At 50.0% G+C, this 23,695-nt stretch overlaps 1 protein-coding gene across 2 annotated transcripts in view; it reads left to right on the top strand.

The window, feature by feature from the left end:
- The window catches only part of flt1 (fms related receptor tyrosine kinase 1), a 315,859-nt gene that overhangs the window by 254,418 nt on the left and 37,746 nt on the right, over window positions 1-23,695 (top strand). For both annotated transcript variants that reach the window (XM_072476946.1, XM_072476945.1), the window contains exon 28: window positions 2,103-2,187. In XM_072476946.1, the coding sequence (XP_072333047.1) occupies window positions 2,103-2,187 (85 nt within the window). The remainder of the gene's footprint in view (window positions 1-2,102; window positions 2,188-23,695) is intronic.

The following is a 23,695-nucleotide window of genomic DNA, read 5'->3' as shown; positions in this document are numbered from 1 at the left end:
CACCCGACCCAAGGTCAACACCTCCACCCTATCCCCATAACCCAGCAACCCCACCCAACACTAAGGGCAACTTTGGACACTAAGGGCAATTTATCATGGCCAATCCACCTAACCTGCACATCTTTGGACTGTGGGAGGAAACCGGAGCACCCGGAGGAAACCCACGCACACACGGGGAGGATGTGCAGACTCCGCACAGACAGTGACCCAAGCCGCAATCGAACCTGGAACCCTGGAGCTGTGAAGCAATTGTGCTATCCACAATGCTACCGTGCTGTGTTTCTGGTGTCCATAAACACTTCTGGTGTTTATGGACGGATTATGTCAGAGGATTCAGCGTCGGTGGAGGGGGTTAAGGGCAGATGGAAGGAGGAGCTAAGGCCCATATTAGATGACAAAGTGTGCAGTAAGGCCTTGTGTATGGTGAACTCCTCCTCCTCGTTCATGAGGCTTGGTTTAATCCAACTCAAGGTAGTTAATAGGACTCATCTGACTAAGTCCAGAATGAGTCGCTTTTATGCAGAGGTGGAGGACAAGTGCAAGTGCTGCTCAAGCAGTCGAGCCAATCATGTGCACATGTTCTGGTCTTGCCCCAAGCTTGTGTGTTTCTGGGTCTCCTTCTTTAACACAATGTCAGTGATTCTGAAAATTGAGCTGGAGCTCTGTCCCTTCATCGCCATATTTGGGGTGTCAGACTCACCGGAGTTTATGACAAGCCACAGGTTTTGCCACAGGTTTTGTAAAACATAACCTCCCTTCAGTGCTGTGTCAGCCTCCCTTCATAACTCATCAATTTAAGAGTTATTTCATTCTCCTTGGCTGTCTTCCCGATATCTACATATCTTTCATAAGTAAAGAAACCTAAATGACTCAGCAAGTGAGGGGGAGATTTTAATAGGATGGCACCAGTCGTGCATGGGAGGCCTGAAGCAGAAAGTTCGGAAGGAGGTGAGGCCCAGATGCTTTTAACTGACCAGCCTCATTTTAATATTCACAATATGACTTTCACCTGAAGCCAGCAAGTAAGATATGAAGGCTGCAACAAATGGATGATGGTTTGGAGAGTGAGAGAAAGAGGCAGGGCAGGTTTATGGCTTCTTACTGAAGAACAAAAAATATTGCTCACCTCGGCTTCGTCTGACCAATCTGCTGCTTCCTGCCAGGATTTCTGTGATGGTTTTGACTGTGGTGGATATCATTCTGAGTTGTAAGAATCACATTCGTCCCAGGTTCAATTCCCTGCTTGAGTCGCTGTCCGTGAGGAGTCTGCACGTTCTCCCTGTGTCTGTATGGATTTCCTCCGGGTGCTCCGGTTTCCAACCACAAGTTCGGAAAGACGTGCTGTTAGGTGAATTGGACATTCTGAATTCTCCCTCTGTGTACCCGAACAGGTGCTGGAATGTAGCGACTAGGGGCTTTTCATAGTAACTTCATTGCAGTGTTAATGTAAGCCTACTTGTGACAGTAAAGGTTATTATTCCATTAAGTGCCGCAGATATCACAAGGCCCTGACTTAAACTTTATTTAGCCCACACCTGCTTGCCGCAGGAGCCTCCACTGACTTCAAGGTCTGTGGAGAAAAGATGTTGCATGGTAGAAACTGTCTGGATTCAGGGCCAATAAATGGACCAGGCCAAATTTAACCCCCTCCCATTCACTGTTCCTGTGAGGGGGGGGGGGGGATTTAATTGTAATATTTGATTTGACTTGACAATTGCTGCCAAACAATGCAGTAGAATTTAGTGTATCCACATCTTTTCCACATTTCAGTTTACTGAATAATAGTTGTTATTTTGACAGTCCCTACTTTACATTCCAGTGTTAAATGCCATTTTTCAGTTTGCAGAGTTGGTCTGCTTTCAGACAATCTGAGAAATATACAGCTTCCATACAAGTTAATGCCATATACAATTTTAGACATTCTTCTTACATACATATATTGATGTCATTAAATATTCTGCACTAAAATTAAATTAATTAAAGATCATTTAACAGAATTTAATAAGATTTTGCTCATAGTTAAACTAGGAAATGTTTTTGCCTTCACTTAAATTCTGATGTGCGGTCTCATTTCAAAGTGTAACATATTGTTGTTCCTGCAGACATATTAACACTTGTGTGAAGAAACAACCACAGAATTTAAAGACATTTGAAGAGTTACCACTTGAGCGTGCAACTTTAACAGATGTAAGTTTTCTTATGAATCTAGATTGTCGAGCACTGTTTGATAGCCTTGGCTCTGCTTCAAAACTTAAGAGTTACAATACAGCTTTGCTAGCATCCTTCCCCACATTACAATGGATAGATGTTATCAACCGTGTTGTGACCAACTTCACAAAATACTTTTGGTTTCCCGCTGAATCTGTGCCTCTGCCCTTTTGAATTTTTGAACACCTTGGCCTTTATGGTAATAATGAAATACAAAGTAAGATATGATTGTAAATATTTCAGGAAATGAGAACTCGTGCCATTATCAATTATTTTGAATTATTCTCATGCTTTGAAAGTTAATTTTAATCAAACAGAGAAAGATGGAACTTTTGAGCTTAAACTCCAAAGGTTCTTCTGAAATAAAAAATATTTTCCTTTGTTCACGACTTGAATCAAGTGTGAGTAATTGTATTGGGGTAGATTTGTTTGCCACACTGATTCACAACCAGCATCATTACAAATATTAAAAACAATTAATTCTTCGCAATACGGTGCAAGATTTCCTCTCAAAACTTAATCCACTTCAGTTGCAATTGGAGCAAATAAGAGTCTGCAGTCAAAATTATCATAAGGTACAAAAAAGTTGGGAGATTTAAAATGACAGTGGGAAGGAACTGAACCAGACATAACAATAGCCCAGGATGGCAGGCTAATGACAGAAATGTTAATCAAAGGACCTGCACACAGTAGAATGGAGCTGGGAGGAAGGGGAATGGGGGGCAGGGTAACAGCAACATATCTTTAGGCAACTTGTATTTTTGTTGTTCACCCCTCCTCCCCACCCTTTCGTTAATAATGTTCAGTCTGGATGAAAATTAAAATAGGAAAGAAAATGTGAGAATGCTATTATCCAGATGCAATTTTTGAAATAATTTATCATAACTGTGCCAGTTAATATTAAGTTTAGTTTCCTTGAAGGGAATGATTTGTAATTCCCTGGTAAATGCCTAGGGTGGGATTTAGCGGGTCTGTTAGTCGCAGGCGCGAATCCTGTTGTGGCCTCAAAATCCCGTGAGAGGCCAAAAACTGGATTTGCACCGGTGAAATTTTGGAACGCGATCTTCCTGGGCCCTCTCCAATGACGCGAGCAGGTTCACACCTAGGAAGGCTGCGAACTTGATTTGTATCAGTTTGGGTTGTCACGTCACCCTGTTCTGCCCGCTGCAGATGAGTTGCGCCAGACTCAGAAAGGGGGGATTCAGATTGGCTGATCTCTCCCAGGGTCTCAGGGTGGAAGGCCCCTGGAGGTTTTTCCAGCGGACCCTCCTCCCTCCAGCTGCTCATGAGCCCTTGGAGTGCTCCATGAGATGGAGAGGCAGCTGGAGTGTGTTCCAGAAGCCTCAATGTTATCTGGCGCTGCCAGTCCTGAAGGCCCGCCATGGTCTGTACCATGCGGTTGAACTCCTCAACCATGCTTCTCAGGGACTGAGCCATGCTTCGTGATCTCCTGTCATGGATCTGGCCTTTGGCCCCAGGCATTCCACTGCCAACGCCACCCTTGTAGTGTTGGCCTGGGTGTCACACATTGCATGCAATATCTCCTGCAACAGAAGGCTTTGGGCCACCTCCATTCGATCTTACAATCGCAGGAATGTCACTGACAATCCCACCTTGTATTCCCAGCTCTTTGTATCTCCAGCAGCTAAGGGATGAATGGCCCAGGCTGAGTCCTGGGATCCAGAAAACTTTTATTCCTTCACTTTGTATTCAGGTGGCTGCTATCCAGCCATTCACACCTCATCGGGACACATCTTTTGTTTCTTTACTTTACCCATTGCCATAAAACCTTTTGTCGGACTTCCAGTTGCGGCAGGGATGAGCTAGCCGCACGGTTCGGCGGCTCCAGCTCCGACGGAACTTCGGGCTCTTTTAAGAGCCCCAACGGGGACTTGGACGGCCGTAAAACCCGGTGCAAGGCGCGAGGGAAGGGAGTCCCCCCCGAAAGACGGAGGGAAAAACTGGCGGCGGCGGCTGCAGCCCGAAGAATCTGCAGCCAGAAGGTCAGAGGGAGTGAAACAAAATGGCGGCGGAGAAACCACAGGTGACATGGGGGCCTGAGCAGGACGAGGTGGTGAGACGGTGCGTGGACCTGCTGAAGAAGGAGGTAATGACCCCGTTGTTACAGGCAATTGAGGGGCTTAAGGAGACTTTAAAGACCCAGGAGACGGAACTTCGCGTGGTGGAGCAGAAGGTGTCAGGTATTGAGGATGAGGTCCTGGGCCTGGCGGTCAAGACTCAGACGCACGAGGCACTTCATAAAAAGTGTGCTGACAGGATTGAGGCCCTTGAAAATGGAGCGCGAAGGAAGAACATTAGCATACTAGGTCTCCCGGATGGTGTGGAAGGAGTGGACTGTGGAGCGTACGCAAGTAAGATGCTGAGCTCACTGATGGGTGCTGAGGCCCCTGCGGGCCCCATGGAGGTGGAGTGGGCAAATCGGATCCCGGCGAGAAGACCAAAAGTGGGAGAACCACCGAGGGCGATAATCGTGCGATTCTACCGCCTTAAGGACAGAGAAGAGGTCCTGAGATGGGCTAAAAAGGTGCGGAGTAGCAGATGGGAGAATGCGGTGGTAAGGATCTACCAGGATTGGAGTGCGGAGGTGGCGAGAAGGAGGGCGAGCTTCAACCGAGCCAAAGAGGTTTTGCACAAAAGGAAGGTGAAGTTTGGGATGCTGCAGCCGGCAAGACTATGGGTCACGCATCAGGAGAGACACTATTATTTCGAGACGGCGGAGGAAGCATGGTCCTTCATCAATGAAGAGAAACTGGACCGGAACTGAGGGACTGATGCTGCAGGGAACTGTTATTGTTGTTATTATTGTTTTTGTTAATGGGATGGTGAAAGTTAAGCGAGAAGTAAACAGGGAAGGGGGGGGACACTGGGGAAATGTGGGCGCCGGTGAGGGGGGAGAGGCGGGACATAGTCAGAGAATGGGGAAGGAGAGGGGGAGGGGAAAGGGAGCTGCGCCATAAGAGGCGGGACAGGTAAAGGGATGTTCCCACGCCAGAAAGAATAAGGCGGGAAAACAGGCGCAAGGCGGATGGGAGTTCCCTCACACCGGGGGGGCCGAGGAGCGAGCAGGAGTAGCCGGGGTCAGTTGAAGTCAGCTGACTTACGGAAGTGATATGGGGGGAGCAATCAAGCTAGATAGGGATCTAGCGGGGGGGGCGGGGGGGGGGGGGGGGGGGGACTGGGTTGCTGCTGCGGAAATCCAAAAGGAAATGGCTAAAGAGAAGGTGGTCGGGGGCGGAATGCGACGCTGGGGGAGCGAGCGGGAGCGCGGAGGCGGGATATGGGACTGGCCTAGGGAAGGTAATGGCTAGTCGACACGGGAGGGGGGCAGGTTGCCCCCCAGTGAGGCTGATCACGTGGAACGTGAGAGGCCTGAATGGGCCGATAAAAAGGGCCCGAGCGCTCGTGCATTTGAAAGGACTAAGGGCAGACGTGGTTATGCTCCAAGAGACGCACCTAAAGGTGGCGGACCTAGTTAGGCTAAGGAAAGGATGGGTGGGACAGGTGTTCCACTCAGGACTGGACGCAAAGAACAGAGGGGTGGCCATTTTGGTGGGGAAATAGGTAGCATTTGAAGCAAAGAACATCGTAGCAGATAGTGGAGGTAGGTATGTAATGGTGAGTGGTAGGCTGGAGGGAATGGAGGTCGTGTTGGTTAATGTGTATGCCCCAAATTGGGACGATGCGGGGTTCATGAGACGGATGCTGGGGCGTATTCCGGACCTGGAGGCAGGAAATTTGATTTTAGGAGGGGACTTCAATACGGTGCTGGACCCGGGGCTAGATAGATCCAGCTCAAGGACTGGAAGAAGGCCGGCAGCGGCCAAGGTACTTAAGGGGTTTATGGACCAAATGGGGGGAGTGGATCCATGGCGATTTCTTAGACCCAGGGCTAGGGAGTATTCCTTCTTCTCCCACGTCCATAAAGTGTACTCCCGGATAGATTTTTTTGTTTTAGGAAGGTCGTTGATCTCTAGGGTGGAAGAAGCTGAATACTCAGCCATAGCGGTTTCGGACCATGCCCCACATTGGGTGGACCTGGAAGTAAGAGAGGACAGGGAGCAGAGAACACTCTGGCGATTAGATGTGGGACTGATGGCGGATGAGGGAGTGTGTGCAAGAGTGAGGGGGTGTATCGAGAGATACCTGGAGGTCAATGACGACGGCGAGGTCCCTGTGGGAGTGGTCTGGGAAGCACTAAAAGCGGTGGTCAGAGGAGAGCTGATTTCTATTGGGGCCCACAAAAGGAAAACAGAGGCCAAGGAAGGGGATAGATTACTGGGGGAGATTTTAAGGGTGGACAGGGAATTTGCAGAGACCCCGGAGGAGGAGCTGTACAGGGAGAGACGACTCCAGACCGAGTTTGACCTTCTGACCACCAGAAAGGCGGAGGTACTGTGGAGGAAGGTACAGGGGAGGAGGTATGAATATGGGGAAAAGGCTAGTCGCCTGTTCGCGCACCAACTGCGAAAGAGGGCAGCAGCGACGGAGATAGGAGGAATTAGGGATGAAAGGGGAGACACCGTGCGAAGGGCAGGAAAGATAAATGAGGTGTTTAAGACCTTTTATGAAGAACTGTATAGGTCTCAGCCCCCAGAGGGAGAGGAGGGGATGCGGCAGTTCCTGGACCAGTTGAGGTTCCCGAAAGTGGAGGAGCAGGCGGTGGCAGGCCTGGGGGCGCCGATTGAGGTGGACGAGGTTATTAAGGGACTGGGAAGCATGCAAGCAGGGAAGGCCCCGGGGCCAGTCGGGTTCCCGGTGGAATTCTACAGAAAATATGTGGACTTGTTGGCCCCGTTGTTGGCGAGGACGTTCAATGAGGCCAGGGAAGGGGGGACACTACCCCCGACAATGTCGGAGGCGACGATATCGCTAATTTTGAAGAGGGATAAAGATCCGATGCAGTGTGAGTCCTATAGACCTATTTCACTATTGAATGTGGACGCCAAACTGCTAGCAAAGGTGCTGGCATCGAGGATAGAGGACTGTGTCCCAGGGGTGGTGCACGAAGACCAGACAGGGTTCGTAAAAGGGAGACAATTGAATGTTAACGTGCGACGGCTATTAGGGGTGATAATGATGCCCTCAGTGGAGGGGGAGGCAGAGATAGTGGCGGCAATGGACGTAGAGAAGGCATTTGATAGGGTGGAGTGGGAGTATTTATGGGAAGTGTTAAGGAGGTTTGGGTTTGGGAACGGATTTATTCGCTGGGTTAGACTACTTTATGGGGCACCGACGGCAAGCGTAGTTACAGGTCGACATAGATCGGAGTATTTCCAATTATATAGGGGAACAAGACAGGGATGCCCGCTGTCTCCATTGTTGTTTGCGGTGGCAATTGAACCTCTGGCCATGGCACTGAGAGACTCCAGGAAATGGAGAGGGATGACTAGAGGGGGAGAAGAACACCGAGTTTCGTTATACGCGGATGACCTATTGCTATACGTGTCGGACCCAGCGGGGGGGATGATAGAGGTTATGCGAATCTTGAGGAGGTTCGGGGAATTTTCGGGGTATAGGTTAAACATGGGGAAGAGTGAATTATATGTGATACATCCAGGGGACCAGAGTAGAGAGATAGAAGGCTTACCGCTAAGGAAAGTGGAAAGAAACTTCCGATACTTGGGGATTCAGATCGCTAGGAGCTGGGGAACCTTGCACAGACTTAATCTGACACGGCTGGTAGAACAAATGGAGGAGGACTTTAAGAGGTGGGACATGCAGCCTTTATCGCTGGCGGGCAGGGTGCAAGCAATTAAGATGATGGTCCTCCCGAGGTTCTTATTTGTATTTCAATGTCTCCCTATTTTAATCACCAGGACCTTTTTTAATAAAATAGATAGGAGCATTACGAGCTTTGTGTGGGCAGGGAAAGTTCCGAGAGTAAGGAGGGGGTTCCTTCAGCGCAGTAGGGACAGAGGAGGACTGGCACTACCGAACTTGGGAGATTATTATTGGGCCGCCAATGTGGCAATGATACGTAGATGGATGATGGAGGGTGAGGGAGCGGCGTGGAAAAGGCTGGAGAGAAGGTCCTGTAAAGGGACGAGTCTAGAGGCGCTGGTGACGGCGCCGCTACCGTTCTCACCGAAAAAGTACACCACAAACCCGGTGGTGGCGGCAACACTGAACATATGGGGACAGTGGAGGCGACAGAGAGGGGTGCGGGGAGCCCTGGTGGGGTCCCCTATCAGGAACAACCATAGGTTCGCCCCAGGAAGAATGGATGGAGGATTTCAAAGCTGGTACTAGTTGGGAATTAGGAAGGTGGGAGATTTATTCATAGATGGGACTTTTGCGAGCTTGGGAGCACTGGAGGAAAAGTATAAGTTACCCCAGGGGAATTTCTTGAGATATATGCAGGTGAGGGCGTTTACTAGACAACAGGTGAGGGAATTTCCGCGGCTCCCAACACAGGGGATACAGGACAGGGTGCTTTCAGGGGTGTGGGTCGGAGAGGGCAAGGTGTCAGAGATTTATAGTGAGATGAGGGAAGAGGGGGAGGAGTCGGTGGGCGAACTAAAAAGAAAGTGGGAAGAAGAATTAGGGGAGGAGATAGAGGAGGGTATGTGGGCTGATGCCCTAAGCAGGGTAAATTCCTCTTCCTCATGCGCCAGGCTTAGCCTGATTCAATTTAAGGTGCTACATAGAGCACACATAACGGGGGCAAGATTGAGCAGGTTCTTTGGAGTGGAGGACAAATGTGGGAGGTGTGGCGGGAGCCCGGCAAACCACGCACATATGTTTTGGGCATGCCCGGCACTGGAAGGGTATTGGAAGGGAGTGACGGGAGTGATTTCGCAGGTGGTGAAGGCCCGGGTCAAACCAGGCTGGGGGTTAGCTCTATTTGGAGTTGCGGAAGAGCCGGGAGTGCAGGAGGCGAAAGAGGCCGATGTCGTGGCCTTTGCGTCCCTCGTAGCCCGGTGCAGGATCCTACTCATGTGGAAGGAGGCGAAACCCCCCGGACTGGAGGCCTGGGTAAACGATATGGCGGGGTTTATTAAACTGGAGCAGATAAAGTTTGCCCTGAGAGGATCGGCTCAAGGGTTCACCAGGCGGTGGCAGCCATTTCTCGACTACCTAGGGGAACGTTAGAGGGAAGACGGATGACCAGCAGCAGCAACCCAGGGGGGAGGGGGGGGGAGGGGGGGAGGCAGTTGAGTATAGGTCAATAGAGTACGAGGTTTTGTTACTTGTATATTATTATTACTATTATTATTATTGTTAAAAAGTTAAAAAATTTCTGTTTTGTTACTGTTATCGTTTCGCTTGTTTTGTAAGCGGGAAAAATGTTGCTCAGGGAAAAAAATTTCAATAAAATATATTTTTTTTAAAAAACCTTTTGCCATTTTGGGCGTGATTTAAAAACATATATATTTTTATTAAGCTTTTGTCATTTTATACAAAAATACAAACACAACAGTAACCGTAAAAAAAAAGAATAATAAACTAATCTACACAACCCTCCCTCTTGAATCAAACCCCCCATTGCTCCCTCCCCCCTTCTACACCCCTCTAGCAGCTAACTGTGACCAATTCCTTGAAACTTTGTATAAACAGTTGCCATCTCCAATAGAATCCTTCAATTGAACCCCTCAGTGTATTTGACCTTTTCGAGGCGTAAAAGCGCCATTACGTCCCCTAGCCACGCTGAGGCACTAGGTAACGTCACCAACCTTCATCTCAACAGGACTCATCTCCCAGCAAAGGCAAGGACATCTGCCCCTCCACCCTTCCGTAACTCCAGCACATCTGATACCCCAAATATAGTCGCTAAAGGACAGGGCTCCAGCTGAGTGTTCAGGATTGCCGACATGGTGCTGGAAAAGGAGACCCAAAAATCCACAAGCTTGGGACAGGACCAGAACATGTGTGTGTGATTAGCGGGTCCCTCGAACAGCACTCGCACCCTTCCTCAACCTCCGCAAAGAAACAACTCATTTTGGCTTTAGTTAGGTGCGTCCTAAACACTACATTGAGATGGATGAAGCTCAACTTCGCACACGTTGACTTGGCAAGCATCCTGTGAAGGGTCTCACTCCACTCCTCTTCCTCCAATATAGGCCCTAGCTTCTCCTCCTATTTGGTCTTCACCCCCTCCGCCGAAACTGAATCATCCCCCTGAATCCGCCTATGCCGGACATAATACCTGTAGCGCACAAAGACTCCGAGAGACGAATAGAGTGAAGTCGATGAGGCTTTATTAAGCGTGACTGTTTCCCCCGCAGTTCAGTAGTAGACTGCCTGCGGGGGAGGACTCCAGGTACTTATACTCCGCCTTCAGGGCGGAGCTAGAGGTCAACGTCCAACCAGGACCCGGGATCTGTCAGCCAATGACATCATGGCTTCACAGTCCCACATGACCCCTAATACATACTACCACATTCACCCCTTGTTAAAAATGAACCCGGCGGGGTGATGCTTCGCATGGTGGTAAGGGTTTACGAGGCTGGTCCTGGGAGGAAAACTTTCACATGTTATAACAGTATGTACACGGTTTTTTTTTGTTTCAAACTATTTACAGTAATCGTCAGGAAAAGACAAAACGTTCTCGTTAAAAGTCCACATTGTACTGTTAGATCGACGCCACGAGTCGGTCGGGCGGTCTGGTCGTCCGTGTCGATCGCCTCGGCCCCGGTGGTGGTGGTGGTGCTTGTTCCGGTGTTGTCTTCTCCGGGAGCCTTGCGGTTTCAGCTTGGGCTTCATTCCTGGTCGGGCCTGGGAGGAGGACTGATCCTCCTGGGAAGGGGGCGGTCGCGGGGTGCGGCGGTGGCAGGAAGGGGGGGGGGTTGGGTGATTGGTGTCGGGGGGGTGTGTGTGTTGCTGGCGGGCGCCAGATCTCGCAGAGAGACTGTGTCCTGTCGGCCGTCGGGGTACTCCACGTAAGCGTACCGCGGGTTCGCGTGAAGGAGGTGAACCCTTTCGACCAACGGGTCCGACTTGTGCGCCCGCACGTGCTTTCGGAGCAAGATGCGTCCTGGGGCCGCCAGCCAGGTCGGCAGCGACGTTCCAGAGGAGGACTTCCTGGGGAAGGCAAGGAGGCGCTCATGAAGCGTTTGGTTAGTGCTAGTACACAGTAGTGACCGGATGGAATGGAGGGCGTCCGGAAGGACCTCCTGCCACGGTGAAACTGGGAGGTCCCTGGACCGTAGGGCCAGTAGGATGGTCTTCCAGACCGTGCCGTTCTCCCTCTCTACTTGCCCGTTCCCCCGGGGGTTGTAGCTGGTCGTCCTGCTCGAGGCTATCCCGTTGCTGAGCAGGAACTGGCGCAGCTCGTCACTCATGAAGGAGGACCCCCTGTCGCTGTGGACGTATGCGGGGCAACCGAACAGTGTGAATATGGTGTTCAGGGCTTTAATGACTGTGGCCGCGGTCATGTCAGAACAGGGGATGGCGAATGGGAAGCGGGAGTACTCGTCCACCACATTAAGGAAGTATATGTTGCGGTCGGTGGAGGGGAGGGGTCCTTTGAAATCCAGACTAAGGCGTTCAAAGGGGCGGGAAGCCTTAATCAGGTGCGCACCATCCGGCCTGAAAAAATGCGGTTTGCACTCTGCGCAGATGTGGCAGTTCCTTGTGACTGTACGGACCTACTCCAAGGAGTATGGGAGGTTGCGGGACTTGATAAAGTGGTAAAACCGAGTGACCCCCGGGTGGCAGAGGTCCTCGTGGAGGGTTTGGAGGCGGTTAATTTGTGCGTTGGCACATGTGCCGCGGGATAGGGCATCGGACGGCTCGTTCAGCTTTCCGGGACGATACAAGATCTCGTAGTTGAAGGTGGAGAGCTCGATCCTCCACCTTAAGATCTTGTCGTTTTTGATTTTGCCCCGCTGTGCATTATCGAACATGAAGGCTACCGACCGTTGGTCCGTGAGGAGAGTGAATCTCCTGCCGGCCAGGTAATGCCTCCAATGTCGCACAGCTTCCACTATGGCTTGGGCTTCCTTTTCCACTGAGGAGTGGCGGATTTCTGAAGCGTGGAGGGTTCGGGAGAAAAAGGCCACGGGTCTGCCCGCTTGGTTAAGGGTGGCCGCTAGAGCTACGTCGGAGGCGTCGCTCTCGACCTGGAAGGGGAGGGACTCGTCGATGGCGCGCATCGTGGCCTTTGCGATATCCGCTTTGATGCGGCTGAAGGCCTGGCAAGCCTCTGTCGACAGAGGGAAGGTCGTGGTCTGTATTAGGGGGCGGACCTTGTCTGCGTACTGGGGGACCCACTGGGCGTAGTATGAAAAAAACCCAGGCAGCGTTTCAGGGCTTTTGAGCAGTGCGGGAGGGGAAATTCCATGAGGGCGCGCATACGTTCGGGGTCGGGGCCTATTATCCCATTGCGCACTACGTAGCCCAGGATGGCTAGCCGGTTGGTGCTAAAAACGCACTTGTCCTCGTTGTACGTGAGGTTCAAGGCTTTAGCGGTCTGGAGGAATTTTTGGAGGTTGGCGTCATGGTCCTGCTGATCGTGGCCGCAGATGGTTACATTGTCGAGATACGGGAACATGGCCCGCAACCCGTGTTGATCAACCATTCGGTCCATCTCTCGTTGGAAGACCGAGACCCCGTTTGTGACGCCAAATGGGACCCTTAGGAAATGGTATAATCGCCCGTCTGCCTCGAAGGCTGTGTACTTGCGGTCACTTGGGCGGATGGGGAGCTGATGGTAGGCGGACTTGAGGTCCACGGTGGAGAAGACTTTATATTGGGCAATCCGATTGACCATGTCGGATATGCGGGGGAGAGGGTACGCGTCTAGTTGTGTGTACTTGTTGATGGTCTGGCTATAGTCTATGACCATCCTTTGCTTCTCCCCTGTCTTTACTACTACCACCTGTGCTCTCCAGGGACTATTGCTAGCCTGGATTATGCCTTCCTTTAGTAGCCGCTGGACTTCGGACTGAATGAAGGTCGTATCCTGCGCGCTGTACCGTCTGCTCCTAGTGGCGACGGGTTTGCAATCCGGGGTGAGGTTTGCAAACAAGGACGGGGGTTGCACCTTCAGGGTTGCGAGGCCGCAGATAGTGAGTGGGGGTATTGGGCCGCCAAATTTGAAGGTAAGGCTCTGTAGATTGCACTGGAAGTCTAATCCCAGTAATGTGGGGGCGCAGAGTTGGGGAAGGACGTAGAGCCTGTAGTTTTTGAACTCCCTCCCCTGCACCGTTAGGGTAACTATGCAGAAGCCTTTGATCTGTACGGAGTGGGATCCTGCAGCTAGGGAAATCTTTTGTGGTCTGGGATGGGTGGTCAAAGAACAGCGTCTTACCGTGTCGGGGTGGATAAAGCTCTCCGTGCTCCCGGAGTCAACTAGGCATGGTGTCTCGTGCCCGTTTATCAGCACCGTTGTCGTCGTCGCCTGGAGTGTCCTGGGCCGAGCTTGGTCCAGCGTTATTGAAGCGAGACGTGGTTGTAGTAGTTGTAGCGCACAAAGACTCCATGAGACGAATAGAGTGAAGTCGATGAGGCTTTATTAAGCGTGTCTGTTCCCCCGCAGCTCGATAGTAAACTGGCCTGCGGGGGAAGACTCCGGCTTCTTATACTCCGCCTTCAGGGCGGAGCTTGAGGTCAACGGCCAACCAGGACCCGGGATCTGTCAGCCAATGACATTAGGGCTTCCAGTCCCACATGACCCCCAATACATACTACCACAGTAGTTGAGCGTCTTCTTCGAACCCCGTGGAGCCGTCGACACTGGGGTCCGTTGTTGCCGTCCAAGATGGCGTCGGGGGTGAACAAAATGGCTGCCCCCATGCATCGCACATGGCTGGGGGTTCACAAGATGGCGGCGGGGTGGACAAAATGGCCGCCCCCATGCGTCGTACAGGTCTGGGGTGGTCCAAGATGGCGGTGCCCTTCCTCCCCTCGTGGTGGCCGGGACCCAAAATGGCTGCGCCTGCGGGTCGCACATGGGGCGCTGGGGGGGGTTGGGGAGCGTTAGGAATGCGCGGGGCTCCCTCATCTCTGGGGACAGCGGTGGTTGGGACCCAAATTGGTAGCGCCGGCGGGTCATACGTGGGGAGCGGGGGGGGGGGTTTGGGGGGCGTTAGAGCCGCGCAGAACTCCCTCTTCTCCGGGGAGAGCGGTGGTCGGGACCCAAAGTGGTAGCGCCGGCGGGTCATACATGGGGCGCGGGGGGGGGGGGGTTGGGGAGCGTAAGCGGCGTGCAGGTCTCCCTGTTCTCCCGGGACAGCGGTGGTCGGGACCCAGAGTGGCTGCGCCTGCGGGTCGTACATGGGGCGCCGGGGGGGGTTGGGGAGCGTAAGCGGCGTGCAGGGCTCCCTGTTCTCCCGGGACAGCAGCGACCTCGCGGGACCGGCACACAACCGCGAAATGGCCCTTTTTCCCGCAGCTCTTGCAGATCGCTGCGCGGGCCGGGCAGCGCTGCCGGGGGTGTTTCGCCTGGCCGCAGAAATAGCAGCGGGCGCCCCCGGTGCGACTTGGCGTTTGGACCGCGCAAGCCTGTGGGGTGTCCGGGGGGGGGTTTGTCGCGACGGGTACGTACGGAGCCCAACGGGCTGCCGCGCGGTCGGGGCCGTAGGCGCGGGTATTTCGCGCGGCCACGTCTAGGGAGGCTGCTAGGGCCCGTGCCTCTGAGAGTCCTAGCGACTCTTTTTCTAGAAGTCTTTGGCGGATTTGGGAGGAGTTCATACCTGCCACAAAAGCATCGCGCATTAACATGTCCGTGTGTTCATTTGCGTTCACCGACGGGCAGCTGCAGGCTCGTCCCAAAATTAGTAGCGCGGCGTAGAATTCATCTATCGATTCTCCGGGACTTTGCCGTCTCGTTGCGAGTTGATAGCGAGCGTAGATCTGGTTTACTGGGCGGACATAGAGACTTTTTAGTGCTGCGAACGCCGTCTGGAAATCCTCTGCGTCTTCGATGAAAGAGAAAATCTCCGTGCTTAACCTCGAGTGCAGGACCTGTAGTTTTTGGTCTTCTGTGACCCGGCCGGTGGCCGTTCTGAGGTAGGCCTCAAAACAAGTCTGCCAGTGCTTGAAAGCTGCTGCCGCGTTCACTGCGTGGGGGCTGATCCTCAGGCATTCCGGGATGATCCTGAGCTCCATAGTCCTTTTTAGTCACGCTTAATAAATTGTAGCGCACAAAGACTCCGAGAGACGAATAGAGTGAAGTCGATGAGGCTTTATTAAGCGTGACTGTTTCCCCCGCAGTTCAGTAGTAGACTGCCTGCGGGGGAGGACTCCAGGTACTTATACTCCGCCTTCAGGGCGGAGCTAGAGGTCAACGTCCAACCAGGACCTGGGATCTGTCAGCCAATGACATCATGGCTTCACAGTCCCACATGACCCCTAATACATACTACCACAATACCCTCTTCCGATCCTGAACAGGAAAAGATCCTCTCCAGCAAGGAAGATGGCAGCACCACCGGGAATGCTGGAAACATCCGTCGAACAAAGTTTCATCCCCAAAGATACCTAAACCAAGCCCAAGAGCCCAAATTTCTCTTTCAATTCTTCCAGGCTAGCAAACCGCTGCTCCCGTAACAGCCTCCCCGAACAGGCGCCGGAATGTGGCGACTAGGGGCTTTTCACAGTAACTACATTTGAAGCCTACTTGTGACAATAAGCGATTTTCATTTCATTTTCCAGAAATAGATCACACACTCTCTTCCAGCCACTTCTCCTTCCACACCCCAAACCTAGCATCGAAGTGAGCTGGCTCAAACAGGTGCCAGCCTTGACACTGAGCCCATCTTGAAATGCTGACGGAGTTGCCTCCATATTTTTTAAGTGGACACAAACCGGGCTGGACGAGTACTTTGCTGGAGCAAATGGCAGAGACGGTGTCACCAGTGCCCCCAAACTAGATCCTCCATATGTTATTCTCTAAGTCTGAATAAAGATTGTAGACTTCCAGTTAACACAAATACTTTATTCAATGGGTTCGTTCTGTTTCCAGAGCTTAACTAGATATAATACAGATAGAAGCTTCAGGGATGTAGTTACTCCGAAGAATAAAAATAGATGGGTGACGGTGAGAGGGGCTGGGAGGAAGCAGTCAGTACAGGGATCCCTTGTGGTCATTCCCCTTAGTAACAAGTATACTGCTTTGGATACTGTTGGGGGGGCGTCTTACCAGGGGTATGCCATGGGGTACAGGTCTCTGGCACAGAGTCCGTCCCTGTTGCTCAGAAGGGAAGGGGGAGAGGAGTAGAGCATTAGTCATTAGAGACTCCATAGTTAGGGGGATAGATAGGAGATTCTGTGGGAACGAGAGAGACTCGCGGTTGGTGTGTTGCCTCCCAAGTGCCAGGGTGTGTGATGTCTCGGATCGTGTTTTCGGGATCCTTAAGGGGGAGGGGGAGCAGCCCCAAGTCGTGGTCCACATAGGTACCAACGACATAGGTAGGAAAAGGGATAGGGATGTAAGGCAGGAATTCAGGGAGCTAGGGTGGAAACTTAGATCTAGGACAAACAGAGTTATTAACCCTGGGTTGTTACCTGTGCCACGTGATAGCGAGATGAGGAATAGGGAAAGAGAGGAGTTGAATGGCGGTTACGGCGAAAAAGTACGCAGACAATTTGACAATGTAGGCCCGCGGTGCCTCCTGCCTGATCACCGTGGCTGACTCAGACCATCCGCCTTCTGGGTCCCTGATTCTGATGGCGTCACCTATTGTCAGTGGCTTGAGTGGGATTGCATGTTGATCGTAGTATAGTTTTTGTTTGGAGCATATTGCCCGCATGTCGTCGAGAACCGATGCGTTGCCGGGGTCTCGGAATTGCTTTGCCGGTAGGGTTGTCCGGATGTCTCTGCCAAAGAGCATTTTCACTGGCGACAGTCCCGAGCTCAATGGGGTTGCTTGGTACGATAACAGAGCTAGGTTGATGTCGGAACGTGACTCGGCTGCTTTGCTGATGAGTCGTTTAATGATGTGGACACCTTTTTCCCCTGTTCCATTTGATTGCGGGTAGCGATTCTGTGTCGCACCGTTGTCTGACCTCGACATTTTCCTGTATTTGTGGTATTGATTCTGTATTTCATCGTTCGTGAAAGCTGTTTTGCTTGTTTGTTCTGGAGCAGATGTGAATTTGTGAGATTCTTTATCATGCCATGGCATGTTTGTAGTCTTGTCATTGTTTCGCAGTGTGTTGTGGCATTGTCCTTCACGTGCAGAGTTGTACCATGTTTTACAGGTCGTTGTTTCAGTGTTGTTGTTTCTGTCGTTCCTGTCTTTGTTGTATTCGTTGGCGCTCTTGTTGTTGTCGTTTTTGTTGTTCTTTTTGTCGCGCTTGTTGATTCTGTTTTCGTTGTTTTCGCTTTTATTCTTATTCTTTTTCTTGTTGTTTCTGGGATACTTCTTGTTGCTTTTGTCGTTCTTGTTGCGCTGCATGTTGTTTTTGTTGTTGCTGTTGTTGTTCTTGTTTCTGCTGTGCTTCTTGCGGTTTTAGTTGTTCTTGTTGCGCTCAATGAGTGTGCCATGTGGATGGTTTGAGTAATTGTCACAGTTATTGGTGTCAGTGTCCTTTGTGGTCTCTGCTACATTGAGCGTATCTTCTTGAGAATTGTGAGAATGATCTGATGTTGCATTGATGTTGGTGACATCAGTCATTTGTGGTGGATTCGGTTCCTCTTCTTTGCTTACTTGGTACTCCTCTTCCAGAGTCATTTCTGGTTCACTTGAATCATCATTGATTTCTGGGTGCTCACCTTTTGGAGTCATTTCAGGTTCATTTGAATTATCATTGATTTCTTGGTGCTCCTCTTTTGGAGTCATTTCAGGTTCATTTGAATCATCTGTGATCTCTTTGTGCTCCTTTTCTGGAGTCAAAATCTTCACGATTTCATTTTGTTGTGGGTTGTGGTGCTCCTTTTCTGGAGTCAAAGTCTTCAAGATTTCTATTGATGTGGTCTCTCTGGACTCTTGGTGCTCCTCTTCTGGAGTCAAAATCTTCAGGATTTCTATTGACATGGTCTCTCTGGACTCATGGGTGGCCGTCCTCTGATTATTGAGTGCTTCTGTGCAGACGAGCTGAGATATATCAGTCTCGCTGTGATCCTGCACATCCTGTATGGGGATTGTGATTTCTTCATCACTTGTCTCACATACAGTGGGTAGACATTCAGTGTCTTCTTCTGGTGGCTCAAAGAAGCTTTATAGATCTTCATGGTCCTGTACAAGCATGGCGTTCGCTATGGAGTATTTGCTTGCTTCCATTTTTGAGTCTGTCACCGAGCTGTCTGTGGAGGCTTGCGTCACTCTCTTTGTGGAGGCTTGCGTCGCTTTCTTTGTGGAGTCCTTCATCGCTCTCTCTGTGGAGTCCTTCATCGCTCTCTCTGTGGTGTTTGTCATCTCTCTCTCTGTGGAGTCTGTCATCGCTCTCTCTGTGGAGTCTGTCATCGCTCTCTTTGTGGAGTCTGTCATCGCTCTCTTTGTGGAGTCGTGTAGTGTTCTCGCTGTAGAGTCGATCTGCGCTCTCTCAACGGAGTCGTTCTGTGCTCTCTGTGTGGCGTTGTCGTCGTCTTGGGGATTGGTGTCATCCAATGTACCAACAATGTGCCATGGCACCATGGTATTGGATTCATCTACCATGAGAAGAGTCGTATTGAGCTTTTCAACCGTGTTGCTGATGCTGTGATCAGGATCTCCGAATAACTCAGCCATGTCTGAGCAGTATTGTGTGTATTGTTCGTTGGACAAATCATCGCTTTTTGTTTCGGAGTTGTGATCGTTCTCTTCATGTTTAATGAACAAATCATCTTGTGTGGAGGCTGGGACCCTTCGTGGTGCGTGGACCACTCTCTGTTTCTTGGCGTCAGGCCGCAGCACAATCCTGCACTCACGAGTCGGGATGTCATGTATGCTGGACTGAAGATTCCCCAATCCGAAGAATTTATCGTCGGGGTCTTCACGGTGCAACACCTCTAGTTGCGGTTCGGATTTGGTACTGGGGTAGCCATCTCCCAAGGTGAAATTTTTGTCTGAGTCGTAGTCTACAAGGACCATATCATCTTCTAGGGCTGTGCTAACTGCTTCTTCCACGGTGTTGTGAAAGTTATTTTCAACTGCTGGTGTAAGTTCGGGCATTGTTCTGTCTTTTGAGGCAATAAAATTGGGTTTTGCAGCTTTAAATTTATTTTTGTTCATTTTCGTGCATTTCCCTTTTAAGTGGGCATGGTCCTGGTCCTCTGACATCATGACGCGTAGGACTCGATTGCCCATGCGCGCTCCGAGTTTCCTGTACTGAGCGCTCTTTTCGCAACTGCGCATGTGCGGCTCCCTTCTCAAGATGGCTGCCGCTCAGACCTTCCTTTAATCCTGCCTCTGCCTCGTGGTAAGTTTTGGGGCCGCTTTTTCCGATTTTCCTTTCTAGATACTGATTGTGTGTTTGTAGAGACTGACAGTATTGATTTTGTTTTTGTTCATAAGCAAGACATTTTTGTATAGCAGTTTCTAGAGTTAGATGCTTATTTTGTGATAGTTCTTCCCTCAAATTTTTACCAGATAGTCCAGAAATTAATTGATGCATTACCACAGTGTCTCTGAAATCAGCATAATCACAGTCTTGTGGTATTAACTTGAGATTTGTAATAAAATCAGAGATGGGCCCTCGGTTTCTCTGACAAGAGTTAAATCTTTCCAGCATCGCACCAGCCTGACTGTTACAGCGTTTAGCACATTTTTTGAGTATACCGTCTACTTTGGTGTTGTCTTCGCCTTCTAAATAATTAAAGCAATTATACATTTCTCTAGCTTCATGCCCTCCTGTTGAGAGTAGTAGGGCTATTTTCATTGCGTCAGAGGCAGTGCTTAAATCATTAGCTGTAATAAATATTTGGAACAGCTGTTCAGACATTTTCCAGTTATAACTTAAATTACCGGTTGTTTCCAGCTGCCATGGTGTTCCAACAAGTTCCATTGAATCAGTTAGTCGTCGAGGATCCATTTGTTGCGAAGTCTTCAACAGTTGAATATCCGGTTTAAGTTTTTCTTCTCTTGCTGGTGTCTAGCTAGCTTTCTGAAAACACTCCGGGTACCATATGTTACTCTCTAAGTCTGAATAAAGATTATAGACTTCCAGTTAACATAAATACTTTATTCAGTGGGTTTGTTCTGTTTCCAGAGCTTAACTAGATATAATACAGTCAAGAAGTATGACCAGTGAAGCTAAGGTAAACTGCCTATGCTGAGCTGTCTCTGTCTGCTGCTGCTCACTAGCCCTGTGCTTCTAAAAGAGGCGGATCCTGCCTTGGGCTCAACCCTTTATACCCGTCTCTGATGCTGTCCTCTAATGATGCTGTGGCTGTTACATCCGTGCTGCAGTCCCTGGTGTATGTGCAGATGTATGTACAGATGTACAGATCACTACACTCTACACGACCCAGACTCCTTCTGCACCCAGGTAGATGGCAGGTCCCCACACCACCCCAACAATTTCTCTGCATTGGCGGCCCAGTAATAAAATATCAGAGTTGGCAGCGCAAGGCTATCTGTCCCTCTGTAGGACACCATTCCGAATCTTCGGAGTTTTTCCAGCCCATATGAAGCCTGATAGAAGCTGCTCAGCCCCCCAAAAAAGTGACTTAGGTAGAAATACCGGAAGGCGCTGAAAATGGAAAAGGAATCTTGGCACAATATTCAACTTGTTTGATTGAAGCCTGCCTGCCAGGGACAATGGGAGGCTCTCCCACCTTTACAGGTCATCTTTGACCCTATCCACTAGGCTGGTGCAATTCAATTTACGGAGCCGTGCCCAATCCCAAGCCACCTGCCTTTAATGTACATTTAGTAAATTCTGACAGCTTATGGCCTCCTCATTATAGAAATCCATTTTGTTTTTAAAATCCAACACTAGAAATTGACTTTTTCCTGTAAAATAAATGGTCAAACAATCCTGAAATAATGCATGTCTGAGGAAGCTATGATCACACTGTAAAATGTCCTGATCAAACTGCACTTCAATATTATGCCCTTTCTTGGCTGTCAAAAAACAAGGGAGACATGCAGTCTCCAAAGACAGTATAGAGAAGAGCCATAACTCTGATCCCGAGGGCGGGAATTTCCCATTAGTGTCGGGAAACTCTTTTTGTGTCAGAAACCTACCTCCTGTGGGAACGTAAATGAGTTTTTAAAATTTTCTTGAGGGCGAGTCATTAATCGGGATGGAGACTAGTTTCCTGTCCATTTGAATCTAATGGGGGAAGTAATGGAGACAGGTTTCAGACACCCATGGCAGCCATCCCTGAGGCTGCTGCTTGTCCGAAAGGAGATTGTGGCAAAGCCTGTCACTGCACCAAGCTGTCTCAGAACAGCTACATCACTGGCCTGGCATCCATCCAACACTGTGGAAACTCTCCCATGTATGTGTTATCCACAAAAAGCAGGACAAATCCAATGCAGAAAATGACCACCTCATTAGCCTCCTCTTAATCATCAGCAAAGTGATGGAAATGGTTGTTGACAGTGTTACCAAGCAATACTTACACAGCAATAACCTACTCACTGATGCTCAGTTTGGGTTCTGTCAGGGCCAATCAGCTCCAAACATGGACCAAAAAGCTGAGGTGCAGAGGTGAAGCGAGAGTGACTACTCCTGACATTAAGGCAGCAATTGACTGGGTGTGGCATCAAGGAACTCTGACAAAATTGAAGCTAAGGGGAACCGGGGCTAGACTTTCCACTGTTTGGAGTCCAGCAAGCACAAGGAAGATGGTTGTGATTATGGGAGGTCAATCATCTCAGTCCCAGGCCATCACTGCAGGAGCTCCTCAGGTTGGTGCCTCGGCCCAGCTATCTTCAGCTGCTCCATCAGTATTAGAAGTGGAAATGTTCAACGATTGCACAATGTTCAACACCATTCCTAACTCTCAGATGCGGTCCCGTTTTGTAACAAGACCTAGACAACATTCAGGCTTGGGGGTTGATAAGTGACAAGTGGCATTCGTGCTACACAATTGCCAGGCAGTAACCATCTCCAACAAGAGAGAATCTAACCATTTTCCCTTGGCTTTTATGGCATTACGATCACTGAATTACCCACTGTCAACATCCGGGGGTTGCTATTGACCAAAACCTGAACTGGATTAGCTCTTTAGATACTGTGGCTACAGGGGCTTTTCACGGTAACTTCATTGAAACCTACTTGTGACAATAAGCTAAAAAAAAAAGCAGGTCGGAGTCTAGGAATTTTGAGGTGAGTAACTCACCTCCTGAGTCCCGGAAGCCTGTCCAAAATCTACAATGCACCAGTCAGGAGTGTGATGAAATACTCTCCACTTGCCTGGATGAGTGCAGCTCCAACAGTATTCAAGAAGCTGGAAACCACCCAGGACAAAGCAGTCTCGTGATTGGCATGTCGTCTAACTAACTAAACATTCATGGACTCTACTACTGATGCACAGTGTGCACTATATACAAGATGCACTGCAGAAATTCACCAATGGTCTTTCGACAGTACCTTCCAAACCCATAGCCTCTATCATCTAGAAGAACAAGAACAGCAGATGCTTGGGAACACCACCGCCTGCAAGTTCCCCTCCAAGGTACTTACCATCCTGACTTGGAAATACATCGCCTTTCCTTCACTGTCGCTGGATCAAAATTCTGGAACTCCCTCCTTAACAGCACTGTGGGTGTACCTGTACACATGGACTGCAGCAGTTAGATCATAAGACCATAAGACATAGGAGCGGAAGTAAGGCCATTCAGCCCATCGAGTCCACTCCACCATTCAATCATGGCTGATTTCAACTCCATTTACCCGCTCTCTCTCCATAGCCCTTAATTCCTCGAGAAATCAAGAATTTATCAACTTCTGTCTTAAAGACACTCAACGTCCCGGCCTCCACCGCCCTCTGTGGCAATGAATTCCACAGACCCACCACTCTCTGGCTGAAGAAATTTCTCCTCATCTCTGTTCTAAAGTGACTCCCTTTTATTCTAAGGCTGTGCCCCCGGGTCCTAGTCTCCCCTGCTAATGGAAACAACTTCCCTACGTCCACCCTATCTAAGCCATTCATTATCTTGTAAGTTTCTATTAGATCTCCCCTCAACCTCCTAAACTCCAATGAATATAATCCCAGGATCCTCAGACGTTCATCGTTTGTTAGGCCTACCATTCCTGGGATCATCCGTGTGAATCTCCGCTGGACACGCTCCAGTGCCAGTATGTCCTTCCTGAGGTGTGGGGCCCAAAATTGCTCACAGTATTCTAAATGGGGCCTAACTAATGCTTTATAAAGCTTCAGAAGTACATCCCTGCTTTTATATTCCAAGCCTCTTGAGATGAATGACAACATTGCATTTGCTTTCTTAATTACGGACTCAACCTGCAAGTTTACCTTTAGAGAATCCTGGACTAGGACTCCCAAGTCCTTTTGCACTTCAGCATTATGAATTTTGTCACCGTTTAGAAAATAGTCCATGCCTCTATTCTTTTTTCCAAAGTGCAAGACCTCGCACTTGCCCACGTTGAATTTCATCAGCCATTTCTTGGACCACTCTCCTAAACTGTCTAA

The sequence above is a fragment of the Scyliorhinus torazame genome, chromosome 15 (assembly GCF_047496885.1).
Source record: "Scyliorhinus torazame isolate Kashiwa2021f chromosome 15, sScyTor2.1, whole genome shotgun sequence".
NCBI lineage: Eukaryota > Metazoa > Chordata > Chondrichthyes > Carcharhiniformes > Scyliorhinidae > Scyliorhinus > Scyliorhinus torazame.
Note: the sequence above shows the minus strand (reverse complement) of the source record. Positions and strands in the feature narration are given on the sequence as shown.